At 42.6% G+C, this 14,457-nt stretch overlaps 1 protein-coding gene across 1 annotated transcript; it reads right to left on the reverse strand.

The window, feature by feature from the left end:
• Positions 1–6,827: 6,827 nt before the first annotated feature.
• LOC110495638 (histone deacetylase complex subunit SAP18) lies at positions 6,828–11,481 on the reverse strand. Its single transcript, XM_021570975.3, has 4 exons — positions 11,384–11,481; positions 11,002–11,111; positions 10,468–10,590; positions 6,828–7,285 (listed from the first exon to the last, which is right to left on the reverse strand). Exons 1-4 carry the CDS (start codon positions 11,453–11,455, stop codon positions 7,120–7,122), a joined length of 471 nt encoding a protein of 156 aa, XP_021426650.1. The 5' UTR covers positions 11,456–11,481; the 3' UTR covers positions 6,828–7,119.
• Positions 11,482–14,457: the final 2,976 nt, after the last annotated feature.

Genomic DNA, 14,457 nt, shown 5'->3' on the forward strand with positions numbered 1-14,457 from the left:
GAGGCTGATGCCTTTCAGGTTTCCACCCAACCATTTCATGCGGATTAATTACCTGACACATAAAAAAAGTTGCGACAGGACTTATAGAAACAGGACATTTCTGTATAATTTCATAAATGTCGACAGACAATTTGCTCGTTGGACATGGTGGGATCTTTTTTTGTCTGTCAAATGAAATATGGGAGAAATGGCGGTAGAAATGCCTTTATGCACAAATATTCATGCAATAACCATCATATGGAAGAAAACTTTGAGTCACACGACGATATGGGCGAACCACCACGACATGGAAAAGCATCAGAAGTTTATAGCAGATGAAATAGTCCGTCTGATGGAAACACATTGATCAATGCAGATTTTAGAATATTCGCATGAAAATCTGTCGCTACTTGGATGGAAACCTAGCTACTATGACTAGCGTAACAGGAGGGGATGTACATAGAATTAGGAATTTAATAAGGTCTCTATGGGGCCGTGAGCTCATTGTAAATGGACAGTCAGCATTCCTGTCTCCTAGCCACTGCCCTCTAACCATGGCCTCCATCTGAACCTGTGGTAAGCTCCACTCAGAAACAGAACTCTTCAAAACCAGTCCTGGAGAGATACAGGGTGTGCAGGCTTTTGTACAAGCCCAGCATTGGCGTACCAGATTGCTCCAATTAAGGGCTTGAGAAGCCCCAGACACATTTCAGCTGAAGGTAAGCTCTCTGTTCATCATCCAGAACAAGCACATTACTGTCAGCGGTCTAATTAACATAATTGACACGCGAGGAAATGCAAATGGTTTGTACAATATTTGCACATTATTATTTTTTTAATTCTTCAAGCTCTGTCAAGTTGGTTGGTTGTCAAGTGAATTTCTTTGCCACATTTCTAGCAGTTTTACTTTAGTGCCGTATTGCAAACAGGATGCATGTTTTGGAATATTTGTATTCTGTACAGGCTTCCTTCTTTTCACTCTGTCAATTAGGTTAGTATTGTGGAGTAACTACAATGTTGTTGATCCATCCTCAGTTTTCTCCTTTCACAGCCATTAAACTCAGTAACTGTTTTAAAGTCACCATTGGCCTGTGAAATCCCTGAGCTGTTTCCATCCTCTCCGGCAACTTTAGGAAACGTTAGGAAGGACACCTGTATCTTTGAAGTGACTAATTAACAACTTCACAATGCTCAAAGGGATGTCAATGTCAGCTTTTTTTTTGTACTTTTTTTTTTTTACCAAGAAGTGCCCTTCTTTGCGAGGCATTGGAAAACCTTCCTGGTTTTTGTGGTTGAATCTGTTAGAAATTCCCTGTTCAACTGCGTTAAGCCCATTTTTACTCCTGAACTTATTTAGGCTTGCCAAAACAAAGGGGTTGAATACTTATTGACTCAAGACATTTCAGCTTTCCATTTTTTTATTTCGTTTTTAAACATGAAAAACATCATTCCACTTTGACATTATGGGGTACTGTGTGTAGGCCAGTTTTACTCAGGCTGTAACACACTAACATGTGGAAAAAGTAAAGGGGTGTGAATACTTTCTGAAGGCACTGTAGATGATCTAATGAGACAGAGGAGGAGAGAGGGAGAGAGAAAGAGGGAGTGGGAGAGAGGGAGCGGGAGGGAGAGAGGGAGAGGGAGAGGGAGAGAGGGGGATGAGGGGTTGCAGACTATATTTGAGCTAGGACCTGAAACTATAATGAATTACAACCAATATTAACTCTCATATTTGACACAAAAAGCATAAAACCAAATACAAGGAGAGTGGGTATCTATTTGAATCAGTGTTGTGTATGTTGTGGTTGTGCTGTCTTCGTTGCTGAGGATTTGCACTTTACAGAAAGGGTTTGCATATAGAGGGTTTGCATATAGAGGGTTGGTATATAGAGGGTTGGTGTTACAGTTTTCTTCCGCTGAAGGAGAGGAGGACCAAAATGCGGCGTGGTTATTTAGATTCATGTTTAATGACGAAAAAACACGAACAATACAAAAACAATAAACGTACCGCGAAAACAGAAACAGCCTATACTGGTGCAAAACAAACACAGAGACAGGAACAATCACCCACGAAACACTCAAAGAATATGGCTGCCTAAATATGGTTCCCAATCAGAGACAACGATAAACACCTGCCTCTGATTGAGAACCACTCCAGACAGCCATAGACTATACTAGAAAACCCCACTAAGCCACAATCCCAATACCTACAAAAACCCCAAGACAAAACACACCACATAATAAACCCATGTCACACCCTGGCCTGACCAAAATAATAAAGAAAACACAAAATACTAAGACCAGGGCGTGACAGTTGGTATATAGTGGGTTGGTATATAGAGGGTTGGTATATAGAGGGTTGGTATATAGAGGGTTTGCAGAGGGCTTTTTACCTCCTGCCATCTGATAATGTGTTCCCAATACAAACCTTTTAGTGTGGAAAAAGCATTGAGGCTGGAGAAAAAAAATTCCCATCAATGCAGTTAATGAATTCAAACGTGATGCTACGTAGTTAATGAGGCAGCTAATATTCTCTGAACATATGAGCATTCGGAAAGTATTCAGATCCCTTGACTTTTTCCACATTTTGTTACGTTACAGCCTTATTCTAAAATTAATTTAATTGTTTTTTTCCCCTCATCAATCTGCAAACAATACCCCACAATGACAAAGCAAAAATAGGTTTTGAGACATTTTTGCAAAAAAAAAAAAAAAGAAAAAGAGCACATTTACATAAATATTCAGACCCTTTACTCAGTACTTTGTTGAAGCACCTTTGATAGCGATTACAGCCTCAAGTCTTCTTGGGTATGACGCTACAAGCTTGGAACACCTGTATCTGGGGAGTTTCTCCCATTCTTCTCTGCAGATCCTCTCAAGCTCTGTCAGGTTGGATGGAGAGTGTTGCTGCACAGCTATTTTCAGGTCTCCAGAGATGTTTGATCAGGTTTAAGTCCAGGCTCTGGCTGGACATCTCAAGGACATTCAGAGACTTGTCCCGTAGCCACTCCTGCGTTGTCTTGGCTGTGTGCTTGGGGTCGTTGTCCTGTTGGAAGGTGAACCTTCGTTCCAATCAGAGGTCCTGAGTGCTCTGGAGCAGTTTTTCATCAAGGATCTCTCCATACTTTGCTCTGTAAGCTTTCCCTCGGTCCTGACTAGTCTTCCAGTCCCTGCCACTGAAAAACATCCCCACAGCATAATGCTGCTAACACCATGCTTCACCGTAGGGATGGTGCCAGGTTTCCTCCAGACGTGACGCTTGTCATTCAGTCCAAAGAGTTCAATCTTGGATCATCAGACCAGATAATCTTGTTTCTCATGGTCTGAGAGTCTTCAGGTGCCTTTTGGCAAACTCCAAGAGGGCTGTCATTTACCTTTTACTGAGGAGTGGCTTCCGTCTGGACACTCTACCATCAAGGCCTAATTGGTGAAGTGCTGCAGAGATGGTTTTCCTTCTGGAATTTTCCCCCATCTCCACAGATGAAGTATTTTTGTGTTTGGAAAAAATTCTAAAAACCCGTTTTCGATCTGTGATTATGGGGTATTGTGTGTACATTTGTATTTCATCCGTTTTTGAATAAGGCTGTAATGTAACAAAATGTGGAAAAAGTCAAGGGGTCTGAGTACTTTCCGAATGCACTGTAAATAGATAGAAACATAAATAGATAGGTTGAGAGAGAGAAGGGGGAGTAAAAGAGAGAAAGAGAGAGAGAGTGAGTGAGTGAGTGAGTGTGTGAGAGACAGAGAGAGAGAGAGAGAGAGAGAGAGAGAGAGAGAGAGAGAGAGAGAGACAGAGAGAGAGAGATGGGGGTGAGTCTCTTTCTTAATAGGTTTCCTTCAAACACACCTGCTGCCAGAAATACCATTTAATGTCAGCCGTCCGTATCAGACACACACACTGGTCCCTGTCCCATGAGCCTCCAGGGTAAGTTCAAGGTCGTCTTGCCAGGCTGATGCCATGGTCTGTGACTCAGACCAGAGTGGGTGGCTGAAGAGGCTGCCAGTAGAAGATGCACCCAGGCACAGGTCTGGACAACTCAATATTAGGAAGGCGTTCTTAAAGCTGCAATATGTAACTTTTTGTGTTATAGATCTGTCATTGTAAGCAAGTCTAAGAAGCGGTGTATCTGTTCTATGTGCACTATTTATATGCTTCCCATTCTTAAGTTTTGTGTTTGTGTCTTTTATGTTTTTATACACCAGCTTCAAATAGCTGAAAATACTATAATCATGTTATGGGAAAGATATTTCACAGCGTTTTTGGTGTTACAATGATTATCTACACTATTCTTGCTTGTTTTTTCACACAAACTGAAATTAGGCTAACTATTCAAATTTTAGCAACAAAGAAATGCCGGAGCGATTTCTGCATAGTGCATCTTTAATATTTTGTATACTTAGTGTACGTCATAATAATGTTAAAATACAATGGTATTAGATTTTGTCCATTTTGATATCAACAAGGGTTTTTGGTTGAAAACAATAATGGCCAAAGGCAAGCCAAACTCTGTCGATAACTCTGTAGTCACCCAGCCCTACTGGACTGGTAGCACCACTGCACACAGGGAAATAACTATTCATCTCAATTAGCCCGTTGGACAGTGCTCAGCTACGACTGAGTGGCTACTGGGCTGAGTACACCATCAAGTCAGAGATAGAAAATAAACACACACACATCTTGGCATGAGCACACTGTTGCATATGTAATATGATGGATGTGGCTGAATCAAGAGTGCACGTGCCTGTTAATATCATATCATCTGCAATTCTAATCTAATCTAGGATACTCACTGATATTAAAACCATTCATTTAATTGGCAAAGGGACTTGGTGTGTGAGTGCTGCTTCATTTCTTCATTCATGTTCTACTCCTTTCTATCCATCCTGTCCATCGTCGCAGCTGTGTCTGTCTCACCAATGCAGTCCCACAATCATTGGTGTGCTTGCTCCTTAATTGGCAATTTCTCCAAGTGCCACACACCCAGTTGGGGGCCAACTATAAATAAACCTAGCGATTGCTCTCGGAGAATAAACAGGTTTCCCCCCCTTCACACACCCGTCTGACAGCAGCGTGTCGAATGAATGAACCGGAAGGGCGTGCAGGCAGAGAGAAAACGCTCTCTCCCTAAAACATGGGCTTGTCTTTACATCTCTTCCCATTTACTCTGAATGCCCACCGTGGCCTCTCTGCGTAGCTCAGGTGGAATAACTCAGCCCATATTTGCTCTGATGAAAAGTGGTTTGCTCCTCTGATTCAAATGTCCGTTGTCATTAAAGCAAATTGCCACTGAAGCGTCAGTCTGTTGTGTTATTCTCTGTGATGTCTCTTCTCATTTCAGAGACACAATACCCATTACGCTATTACAGTATATAGTTGGCTCAATAACCCCAGTGACTGGACCACTGATCTGACATGACAACCTATTCCGAGGTTCTTCCAGTATATCTGAGAATCAATAGATCAACGATGCTGTAAATTAGCCTAACCTAGAAGCATTATACTACAACGCTCCTGACTGTGGGTGATTCAGTGGTCAGCGTGTCACTGTTTTGTGTCTGTTCCCTGTAGAAACCATTGGAGGAATGAAATGGGAAAGTCACATCAAAACCGCTTAGCCTCAGATGAATATCTTCAGGAAATATGCATCAACTTACACTGCAAGGCATGTGTTGCCACATAGACAATGTTGACAACCACCACAAACAAATTGGGATGCCTTATGCAGATACGAGAGATGTAAGATAAGAAAAACATTATTGTCCCTCAGGGGACACAGCTGTAAACACCCTATATGGCCATGTTTTGATGTCATACTTGATTCTTATTTAATATGTGCAAATATTCATCTCTAATAAAACCCTCAATGGTGTCATAACCTTTTCTCAGTCTGCTGCATCCAATGATAGCAGTGTCTAATGTGAATTAATGACTGACAACATTAGCAGTGATGCATTATCAATCATCGCAGACCTTAGAACACAGAGACAGGAGCAGGTTTCAAAACACGTCTTCAAACCCACTGAGGATTATTATATTAGAAAGAAAGCCATTGTCACTTTTTTTACACAATCATTTTTTTAAGCTACATCAGAATTCAAGACCTGGTCCCATGTCCACAAAGCAATTCAGAGTAGCAGTGCTGATCTAGGACCTGTCCATATATTTAAATTATGATCTAAAAGACCAAACGGATCCTAGATCAGCACTCTGAGACACTTTGTAGCTATAGGCCCAGAACATTAAAATGGCTATCCTTATTGGTAGAGTCAATCATAGATATAGAATTACTGGCAACTGATGTCTATAAGGTCTCTCCTAAGTGAAGTATAAGAGACATTCATCAATATAAAACATCCGATTCAATAACTGGATCCAAGCCAGATGAGCAGATGGCAGAGGGATTCCCTGGTCTAGATGACAGTACAGGTTTGGTTCTGCAGGACCACAGGGATCCATCATATCTGTGATGCGCTCGCCAGCCCTGATGTTCCGTCCTCATTACGGCTGGATTCCAGAAATAAGGGGTCTAGTAATCACCATGCCAACAGCTTTATTACATCACTCTTCACAAAGGGGGGGGGGGGACAAAAAGTATATTGAAAAAAAAAGAAACATTCCAAGAGAAGCCTTTGGAAACAGATGAGCTGGGATGAAAGGAAACAAGGCCCCAGATGGCTTCCTCTGTTCTAGTGGGAAGGGGTCTAGACTGGGTTAACGGTATTTGTGTATTAATGCTGCCCCCTATAGGAACCATTATGACATTGCAACAACCCCAACTACACCAGACAAGGCACTACACAAACACTCTTTCTGCTGGTATTGTTATAAAAAGGAATGACAGAAATTGTTTTAAGACGAAAGACGGCAACTTTATTTCACATTATCCAAGATGGGAGACAAGAGGGTAAAAAATGAACATGCATGTCTGATAAGTATGATCTATCAGAAAATAAAAAGGCCCCCAAAAAAGCATGTATGTGGGGGACAGTGAAATCTGAAGGATGGCCCTATTGAAAGTCACGGTAGTCTCCTGAGAGATGGTAAGAGTCAGTCAGTGTGATCAGAAAGGCTTTATGTATGTTTAGAGGTGGGTTTGGGTTTTGTGATATGATGGTTATTATGTTCAGGTGTGGATGCGTTCAGAAGGGCCTCCCCATGCCCATGCGTGGGTTAAGTGGGGGGGCTCTGTTGGGTGGTGTGATGGCTATGTCCAGGTAGTCTCCTATCTGGAAGCGCTGCGACTGTAGCGTCATGGAGTCATTTTCCCCCTTCCTGCCTGACACAGTGTTGCCGATGTCTTTCACTCTGTAACCATAGAGACCGTGGGTGAGACAACAGTACTTTCATAATGACATCATCCAATCAAACAACTGAGGCCATGTTTAAATACTTTTAAAAAGGCAAACAGACGATTTACCTAATCCACTGACCACCAAGCTGTTGATTTAAGGTAGTCAGCAATGCACAAAGCAAACAGCAATGTCAGGCCGACTTCCGCAACAACTACAGAGCATTCAGAATGTATTCAGACTCCTTGACATTCTCAAAAATGTTTATATGTTACAGCCTTATTCTAAAATGTATTAAATTAATTGTTTTCAATCAACACACAAAACCCCATAATGACAAAGCGAAAACAAGTTGTTTTTTAAAAAGATTTTTGCTATTTTTTTAAAACATTTTTTTTTAAATCCCCTATTTACATAAGTATTCAGATCATTTGCTATGAGCCTTGAAATTGAGCTCAGGTGCATCCTGTTCCTATTGATCATCCTTGAGATTTTACAACTTGATTGGCGTCCACCTGTGGTAAAATCAATTGATTGCACATGATTTGGAAAGGCACACCTGTCTATATAAAAATGTCCCACAGTTGACAGTGCATGTCAGAGCAAAAACCAAACCAGCTCGAAAGGAATTGTCCGTAGAGCTCCGAGACAGGATTGTGTCGAGGCACAGATCTGGGGAAGGGTATCAAACATTTCTGCAGCATTGAAGATAGCCAAGAACACAGTGGCCTCCATCATTATTAAATGAAATAAGTTTGGAACCACCAAGACTCTTCCTTGAGCTGGCCTCCCGGTCAAACAGAGAAATTGGGGGAGAAGGGCCTTGGTTAGGGAGGTGACCAAGAACCCGATGGTCACCGACAGAGCTCCAGAGTTCCTCTGTGGAGATGGGAGAACCTTCCAGAAAATCACCCATCTGCAGCACTCCACCAATCAGGCCTTTATAGTAGAATGGCCAGACGGAAGCCGCCACGCAGTAAAAAAGCACATGACAGTCCACTTGGAGTTTCCCAAAAGGCACCTAAAGGACTATCACACCATGAGAAATAAGATTCTGGTCTGATGAAACAAAGATTGAACTCTTTGGCCTGAATGCCAAGACTCACATCTGGAGGAAACTTGGCAGCATCATGCTGTGGGGTTGTTTTTCAGCAGCAGGGACTGGGAGACTTGTCAGGATTAAGGGAAAGATGAACGGAGCAAAGTACAGAGAGATCCTTGATGAAAACCTGCTCCAAAGCACACGACCTCAGACTGGGGCGAAGGTTCACCTTCCAAAAGGACAACGACCCGTAGCACACAGCCTAGACAATGCAGGAGTGACTGCATTGGAGTCTATGAGTCTATGAATGTACTTGAGTGGCCCAGCCAGATTCCGGACTTGAACTTGATCGAACATCTCTGGAGAGACCTGTGAATAATTGTGCAGTGACGCTCCCCATACAACCTGACGGAGCTTAAGAGGATCTGCAGAGAAGAATGGGAGAAACGCCCCAAATACAGGTGTGCCAAGCTTGTAGCATCATACCCAAGAAGACTTGATGCTGTAGTCGCTGCCATAGGTGCTTCAACCTAGTACTGAGTAAAGGGTCTGAATACTTCTGTAAAGTATATACACATATTTTTCCTCTTTTTTTCAAATAAACAAATAAAACCTGATTTTCTATATCATTATGGGATGTTGAATCCATTTTAGAATAAGTCAGTAATGCAGTGGCATGAAGTGCACCTACGCAGATATTTTTTTGCCAGTGCAACGTCTTGCACTGCACTCATCTGAAAAACCTGCGGTTCATCCTGCTGCTCGTGACAACATGTCGCTGAGTCTCACTTTAATTAAGTCAGGTGTGTTACAGAGTTCCAGTAGCCAGCTAATGCCAGCTTTTAGCTAGAAAAAAAAATGAAGCCAATAAATAAATGTTGCCAGCCAAAAAAAAATGTAAAATCCAGTTGCAAAATATTACTTTTTAATCATTGATGTTAAGACCAGTGGATGGAAATACATTTGACTGAGATGCTTATCAGTCTATAGGTTCATTTGAATAATTTAGTGGAATTCAAGTTGTCCTGTGTGTATTTGTTATTCATTGTGTATCTTACTTATCCAATACAACTATCACACATGCATACACAGCCTATTTTAAGCGGGATTTCTCCTGCAGCTCAACTGGTTACTGCTGGAGTAAAACATGTGATTTATCAGCCCATTCAATGCACAACAATTTCTAAATGCAATTGCATGTTAACAGTTTTGGTACACGATTAAAGAGAGCTACCATTTTTATTTTTCAACTGGTAATTGAAGCACGCCTCCCATTCACTATGAAAGTGCAGGCCAACAAGCTATCAGCGTGACATCCACCACTTTACAATGTGAGCTGGAGGCAGTATGTATTTTGTTTTTTAAATACTTAATTGTTTGAAACCTGAATATTTGATTTAATATTATGAGACATGTCTTACCTTGCTTCAAAGTAGCCTATAGGCAAAATCCGACCATGGAAACGTGGAGGCAATTATTTTATAAAGGCTTCATAGGCAGCTCGTGAGTATCAAGTTGGGGAAGCTTACAATTTATCCTACCATTTCTATCGTTCTGCCTGCTAGTTATATTTTCAGATACTCATGTTCTTGGACCAGTTTCATTTCAATAACGGTTTTGTTTCTCAAAATCATTGTGAAGTGGTTAATCATAAAAATGTAAATTAAAATATAATTGAATTTAAAAGTCTACTAAAACGAGATCACCAGCCTCTGCCATATGGACACATTCTCAAATCTTCCCGGTCACGTTGTCCACCGCCACATTTTCCTAACAGAAACCCTGGTGTGTTAGCACTGGACTGGAACAAAACCGTGCACACCCTGTGTCCAAGATTATAGAGCACAGCGTGACTTCAATTTACAACAGCCCAGTTGCCCTGAAGGTAGACCCAACGATATGACATTGCCAGCAGCACCACAGATATTGAGATGTGCAAGATGCAAAACTTCGCTCTCACAGTATCTGCAGATGTGAATGGGTTCACATCACGCTGACACAGCGTGATAGCCATGGGACCAAAACAGCAGAGAAGTTGAGACTTGCGCTTCAACGCTCTTAGTTGTTGCCAAAACTGACCCACTACTGTTTACTTTGTGCCTCTGTCATATCGCTGACTCTACCTTTAAGCTAGGGCCGGAGAGTAATATACTAACCTGTAGCCATTTCTTTTGGGCTCAGGATAAACGATGGCGAAACCAAAGTGTGTTCCTTTCTTCCGAGCTTCAGGGTACACCTCCTTCACAAGGCTGGTCAGCTCTTTTAGCGAGGCATCCATCCTTCAGGAGAAGGACACAACATAGTTTTGATTATTGTGGTGATAAATTATGTAGCCATGGTACCCTGTATAATACACACAACACTACCACCAGTGCTCAACTTGGGCAGAGCAGAATGTCAGTACCACATTTTTTACTCCTTGAGTTCATACACCTCTTATAGAATATTAGCTCAAAGGTATTGTGGCACTGGCTATCACATTTTTTAAAAATCTTTATTTATCTAGGTACGTCAGTTAAGAACAAATTCTAATTTACAATTACGGTCTAGGAACAGTGGGTTAACTGCCTTGTTCAGGGGCAAACTACAGATTATTTCCTTGTCTTCTTGGGGATTCGATCTAGCAATCTTTGGATTACTGGCCCAACGCTCTAGACCCTAGGTGCAGCCAACCATTTATATATTCTTACCATGTGTAGATTTGCAGCTCACTTGAAGGGACTTGTCCTCGTGCGAATTCGTCCCCTCTGTGATGCCTGCCACCGTTGGTCGTAAATACCCGCAGCAGAAGAGGACACGTCTATAGACACACAAACAGTTAACGTTAGTTATCTGGTTAGACAGGCACGTGGCTAGTCTCCTAGAAAATGTGGTAGCAGGAAAAAATATGAAATGCCCGTATAGCCACTTACAGAACTACAACCAATTAGTTGAGTTAAGTGTGAGTCAGTTGCACAGTTCAAGCAGTGCAGCGGCGTTTGCTAGCACAGCAGGCTCGTTAATGCTAGCTAACGTTACGTTAACGAATTGCTGTCTCACAAACCAAGCGAAGATAAAACGCTTATAGCTTACCTTTTCTCGGTCGATAGGCTTTTCGGGGATTTTTCGAATCTCTTCTTGTGTGATTCTTGATTCAAGAGCCATTTTAGGGAGTAAAGAAGTTAATTAATTGACGTTGATGCTCACACCAGAAGATTTGCAAACACTGTGCCAAATAGTTGTTTCCGCTTCCGCTTTTCCATCATGATGACGTACGAAAGGTGCGCAAAAACTTTCTAAAACTTTAACGATTGCCTTATAAAAAACATATACGAATAGATTCCAGTTAGCTTTTTATAAACATCTAATTAAAGATAGTTCTCAAGTGAATGATTGTATTTCTAGTTTCCTCCCAACAGGTGGCGGTAGACAATGATATTATTTAACTAGGCAAGTCAGTTAAGAACAAATTATTATTTACAATGACGGCCTACCCTGGCAAAACCCTATCCCCGGACGACGCTGGGCCAAATGTGCGCCGCTCTATAGAACTCCTAATCACGGCCATTCGTGATACAGCCTGGAATCAAACCAGAGTCTGTAGTGACGCCTCTAGCACTGAGATGCAGTGCCTTAGACCGCTGCGCCACTCGGGAACCTTAACCCCTACCCTTACCTTTACCCTTACCCTAACCATAACCTGTACCTAACCATAACCTTAACCCTTAACCATTTTAAATGTCAACCTCAATGTACCCCTCTTATGGGACAGTGGTGCATATACATATTCTAAATCTCCTCTCAATAAGGTTAAAATACTGTAAGTGGATGTCTACTGAGAATATTTTGTTCACTTCCCAGTTCATGTCAAATCAAATCAATTAGAATTTTATTTGTCACGTACACATGGTTAGCAGCTGTTAATGCAAGTGTAGCGAAATGCTTGTGCTTCTAGTTCCGACAATGCAGTAATATCTAACAAGTAATCTAATACATTCACAACAACTACCTTATACACACAAATGTAAAGGGATGAATAGAATATGTACATGTAAATATATGGATGAGCGATGGCCATACAGCATAGGCAAGATAGGTAAAGGTATAGAATACAATATATACATATGAGATGAGTAATGTAGGATATGTAAACATTATTAAAGTGACCTGTACTGACCTCGCCTTCTGGATGATAGAAGAGTGAACAGAAAGTGGCTCAGGTGGTTGTTGTCCTTGATGATCTTTTTGGCCTTCCTGTGACTTTGGGTACTGTAGGTGTCCTGGAGGGCAGGTGGTTTGCCCCCAGTGATGCGTTGTGCAGACCACACTACCCTCCGGAGAGCCTTGTGGTTGAGGGCGGTGCAGTTGCCATACCAGGCGGTGATACAGCCCGACAGGATGTTCTCGATTGTGCATCTGTAAAAGTTTGTGAGTGTTTTAGGTGACAAGCCAAATTTCTTCAGCCTCCTGAGGTTCATCACGCTGTCTGTGTGGGTGGACCATTTCAGTTTGTCCATGATGTGTACGCAGAGAAACTTAAAACTTTCCACTTTCTCCACCACTGTCCCTTCGATGTGGATGGGGGGGGGGGGGGGGGGGGGTGCTCCCTCTGCTGTTTCCTGAAGTCCACAATCATCTACTTTGTTTTGTTGACATTGAGTGAGAGGTTGTTTTCCTGACACTACACTCTGAGACTCTTCACCTCCTCCCTGTAGGCCGTCTTGTCGTTGTTGGTAATCAGGCCTACCACTGTAGTGCCGTCTGCAAACTTGATGATTGAGTTGGAGGCGTGCATGGCCACGCAGTCATGGGTGAACTTGGAGTACAGAAGAGGGCTGAGAACACACCCTTGTGGGGCCCCAGTGTTGAGGATCAGCGGGGTGGAGATGTTGTTTCCTACCTTCGCCACCTGGGGGGCGGCCCGTCAGAAAGTCCAGGACCCAATTGCACAGGGCGGGGTTGAGACCCAGGGCCTCGAGCTTAGAGATGATTTTGGAGGGTACCATGGTGTTAAATGTTGAGCTGTAGTCAATAAACAGCATTCTTACATAGGTATTCCTCTTGTCCAGATGGGATAGGGCAGTGTGCAGTGTGATGGCGATTGCATCATCTGTGGACCTATTGGGGCGGTAAGCAAATTGGAGTGGGTCTAGGGTATCAGGTAGGGTGGAGGTGATATGATCCTTGACTAGTCTCTCAAAGCACTTCATGATGACAGAAGTGAGTGCAACGGGGCGATAGTCATTTAGTTCAGTTACCTTCACTTTCTTGGAAACAGGAACAATGGTGGCCATCTTGAAGCATGTGGGGACAACAGACTGAGATAGGGATTGATTGACTATGTCCGTAAACACACCAGCCAGCTGGTCTGCGCATGTTCTGAGGACGCGGCTAGGGATGCCGTCTGGGCCGGCAGCCTTGCGAGAGTTAACACGTTTAAATGTTTTACTCACGTTGGCCACAATATGCTGATAGAATTTAGGAAGTCTTGTTCTGAGGTTAGCTTTGTTAAAATCCCCAGCTACAATAAATGCAGCCTCAGGATGTATGGTATCCAGTTTACATAGAGTCCAGTGAAGTTCTTTCAGGGCCAACGAGGTATCTGCTTGGGGGGGATATACACTGCTGTGACTATAATCAAAGAGAATTCTCTTGGTAGATAATGCAGTCGGCATTTAGTGTAAGGAATTCTAGGTCAGGTGAACAAAAGGACTTGAGTTCCTGTATGTTGTTGTTATTACACCATGAGTCGTTAATCATAAGGCATACCCTTCTTCTTACCAGAGAGATGTTTGTTTCTGTCGGCCCGATGCATGAAGAAACCGGGTGGCTGTACCGACTCTGACGACATATCCAGAGTGAGCCATGTTTCCGTGAAACAGAGAATGTTACCATCTCTGATGCCTCTCTAGAAGGCAACTCGTGCCCTAATTTCGTCCACCTTGTTATCTAGAGACTGGACATTGGTGAGTAATATGCTCGGAAGCGGTGGATGGTGTGCTCGCTTTCTGAGACCAGTAGGCCGCTCAGTCTGCCTCTCCTGCGGCGACCACGTTGTTTTGCGTCGGCCTCTGGGATAAGATCCCATGTCCAGGGTGGAGGTCCGAACAAAGGATTCACTTTGGGAAAGACGTATTCCTGGTCGTAATGTTGGTAAGTTGACATTG

This window comes from Oncorhynchus mykiss, chromosome 18 (genome assembly GCF_057628025.1).
Source record: "Oncorhynchus mykiss isolate SJ-2025 chromosome 18, ASM5762802v1, whole genome shotgun sequence".
Taxonomy (NCBI): Eukaryota; Metazoa; Chordata; class Actinopteri; order Salmoniformes; family Salmonidae; genus Oncorhynchus; species Oncorhynchus mykiss.

Bases quoted from the DNA above. Each gene is read 5' to 3' on its own strand.
- LOC110495638 (XM_021570975.3), bottom strand. From the start codon at position 11,455: ATGGCTCTTGAATCAAGAATCACACAAGAAGAGATTCGAAAAATCCCC. The intron at 11,112-11,383 runs GTAAGCTATAAG...GTGTGTCTATAG, and splicing joins AGCCTATCGACCGAGAAAAG to ACGTGTCCTCTTCTGCTGCG. The intron at 7,286-10,467 runs GTTAGTATATTA...CTATGGTTACAG, and splicing joins CCCAAAAGAAATGGCTACAG to AGTGAAAGACATCGGCAACA.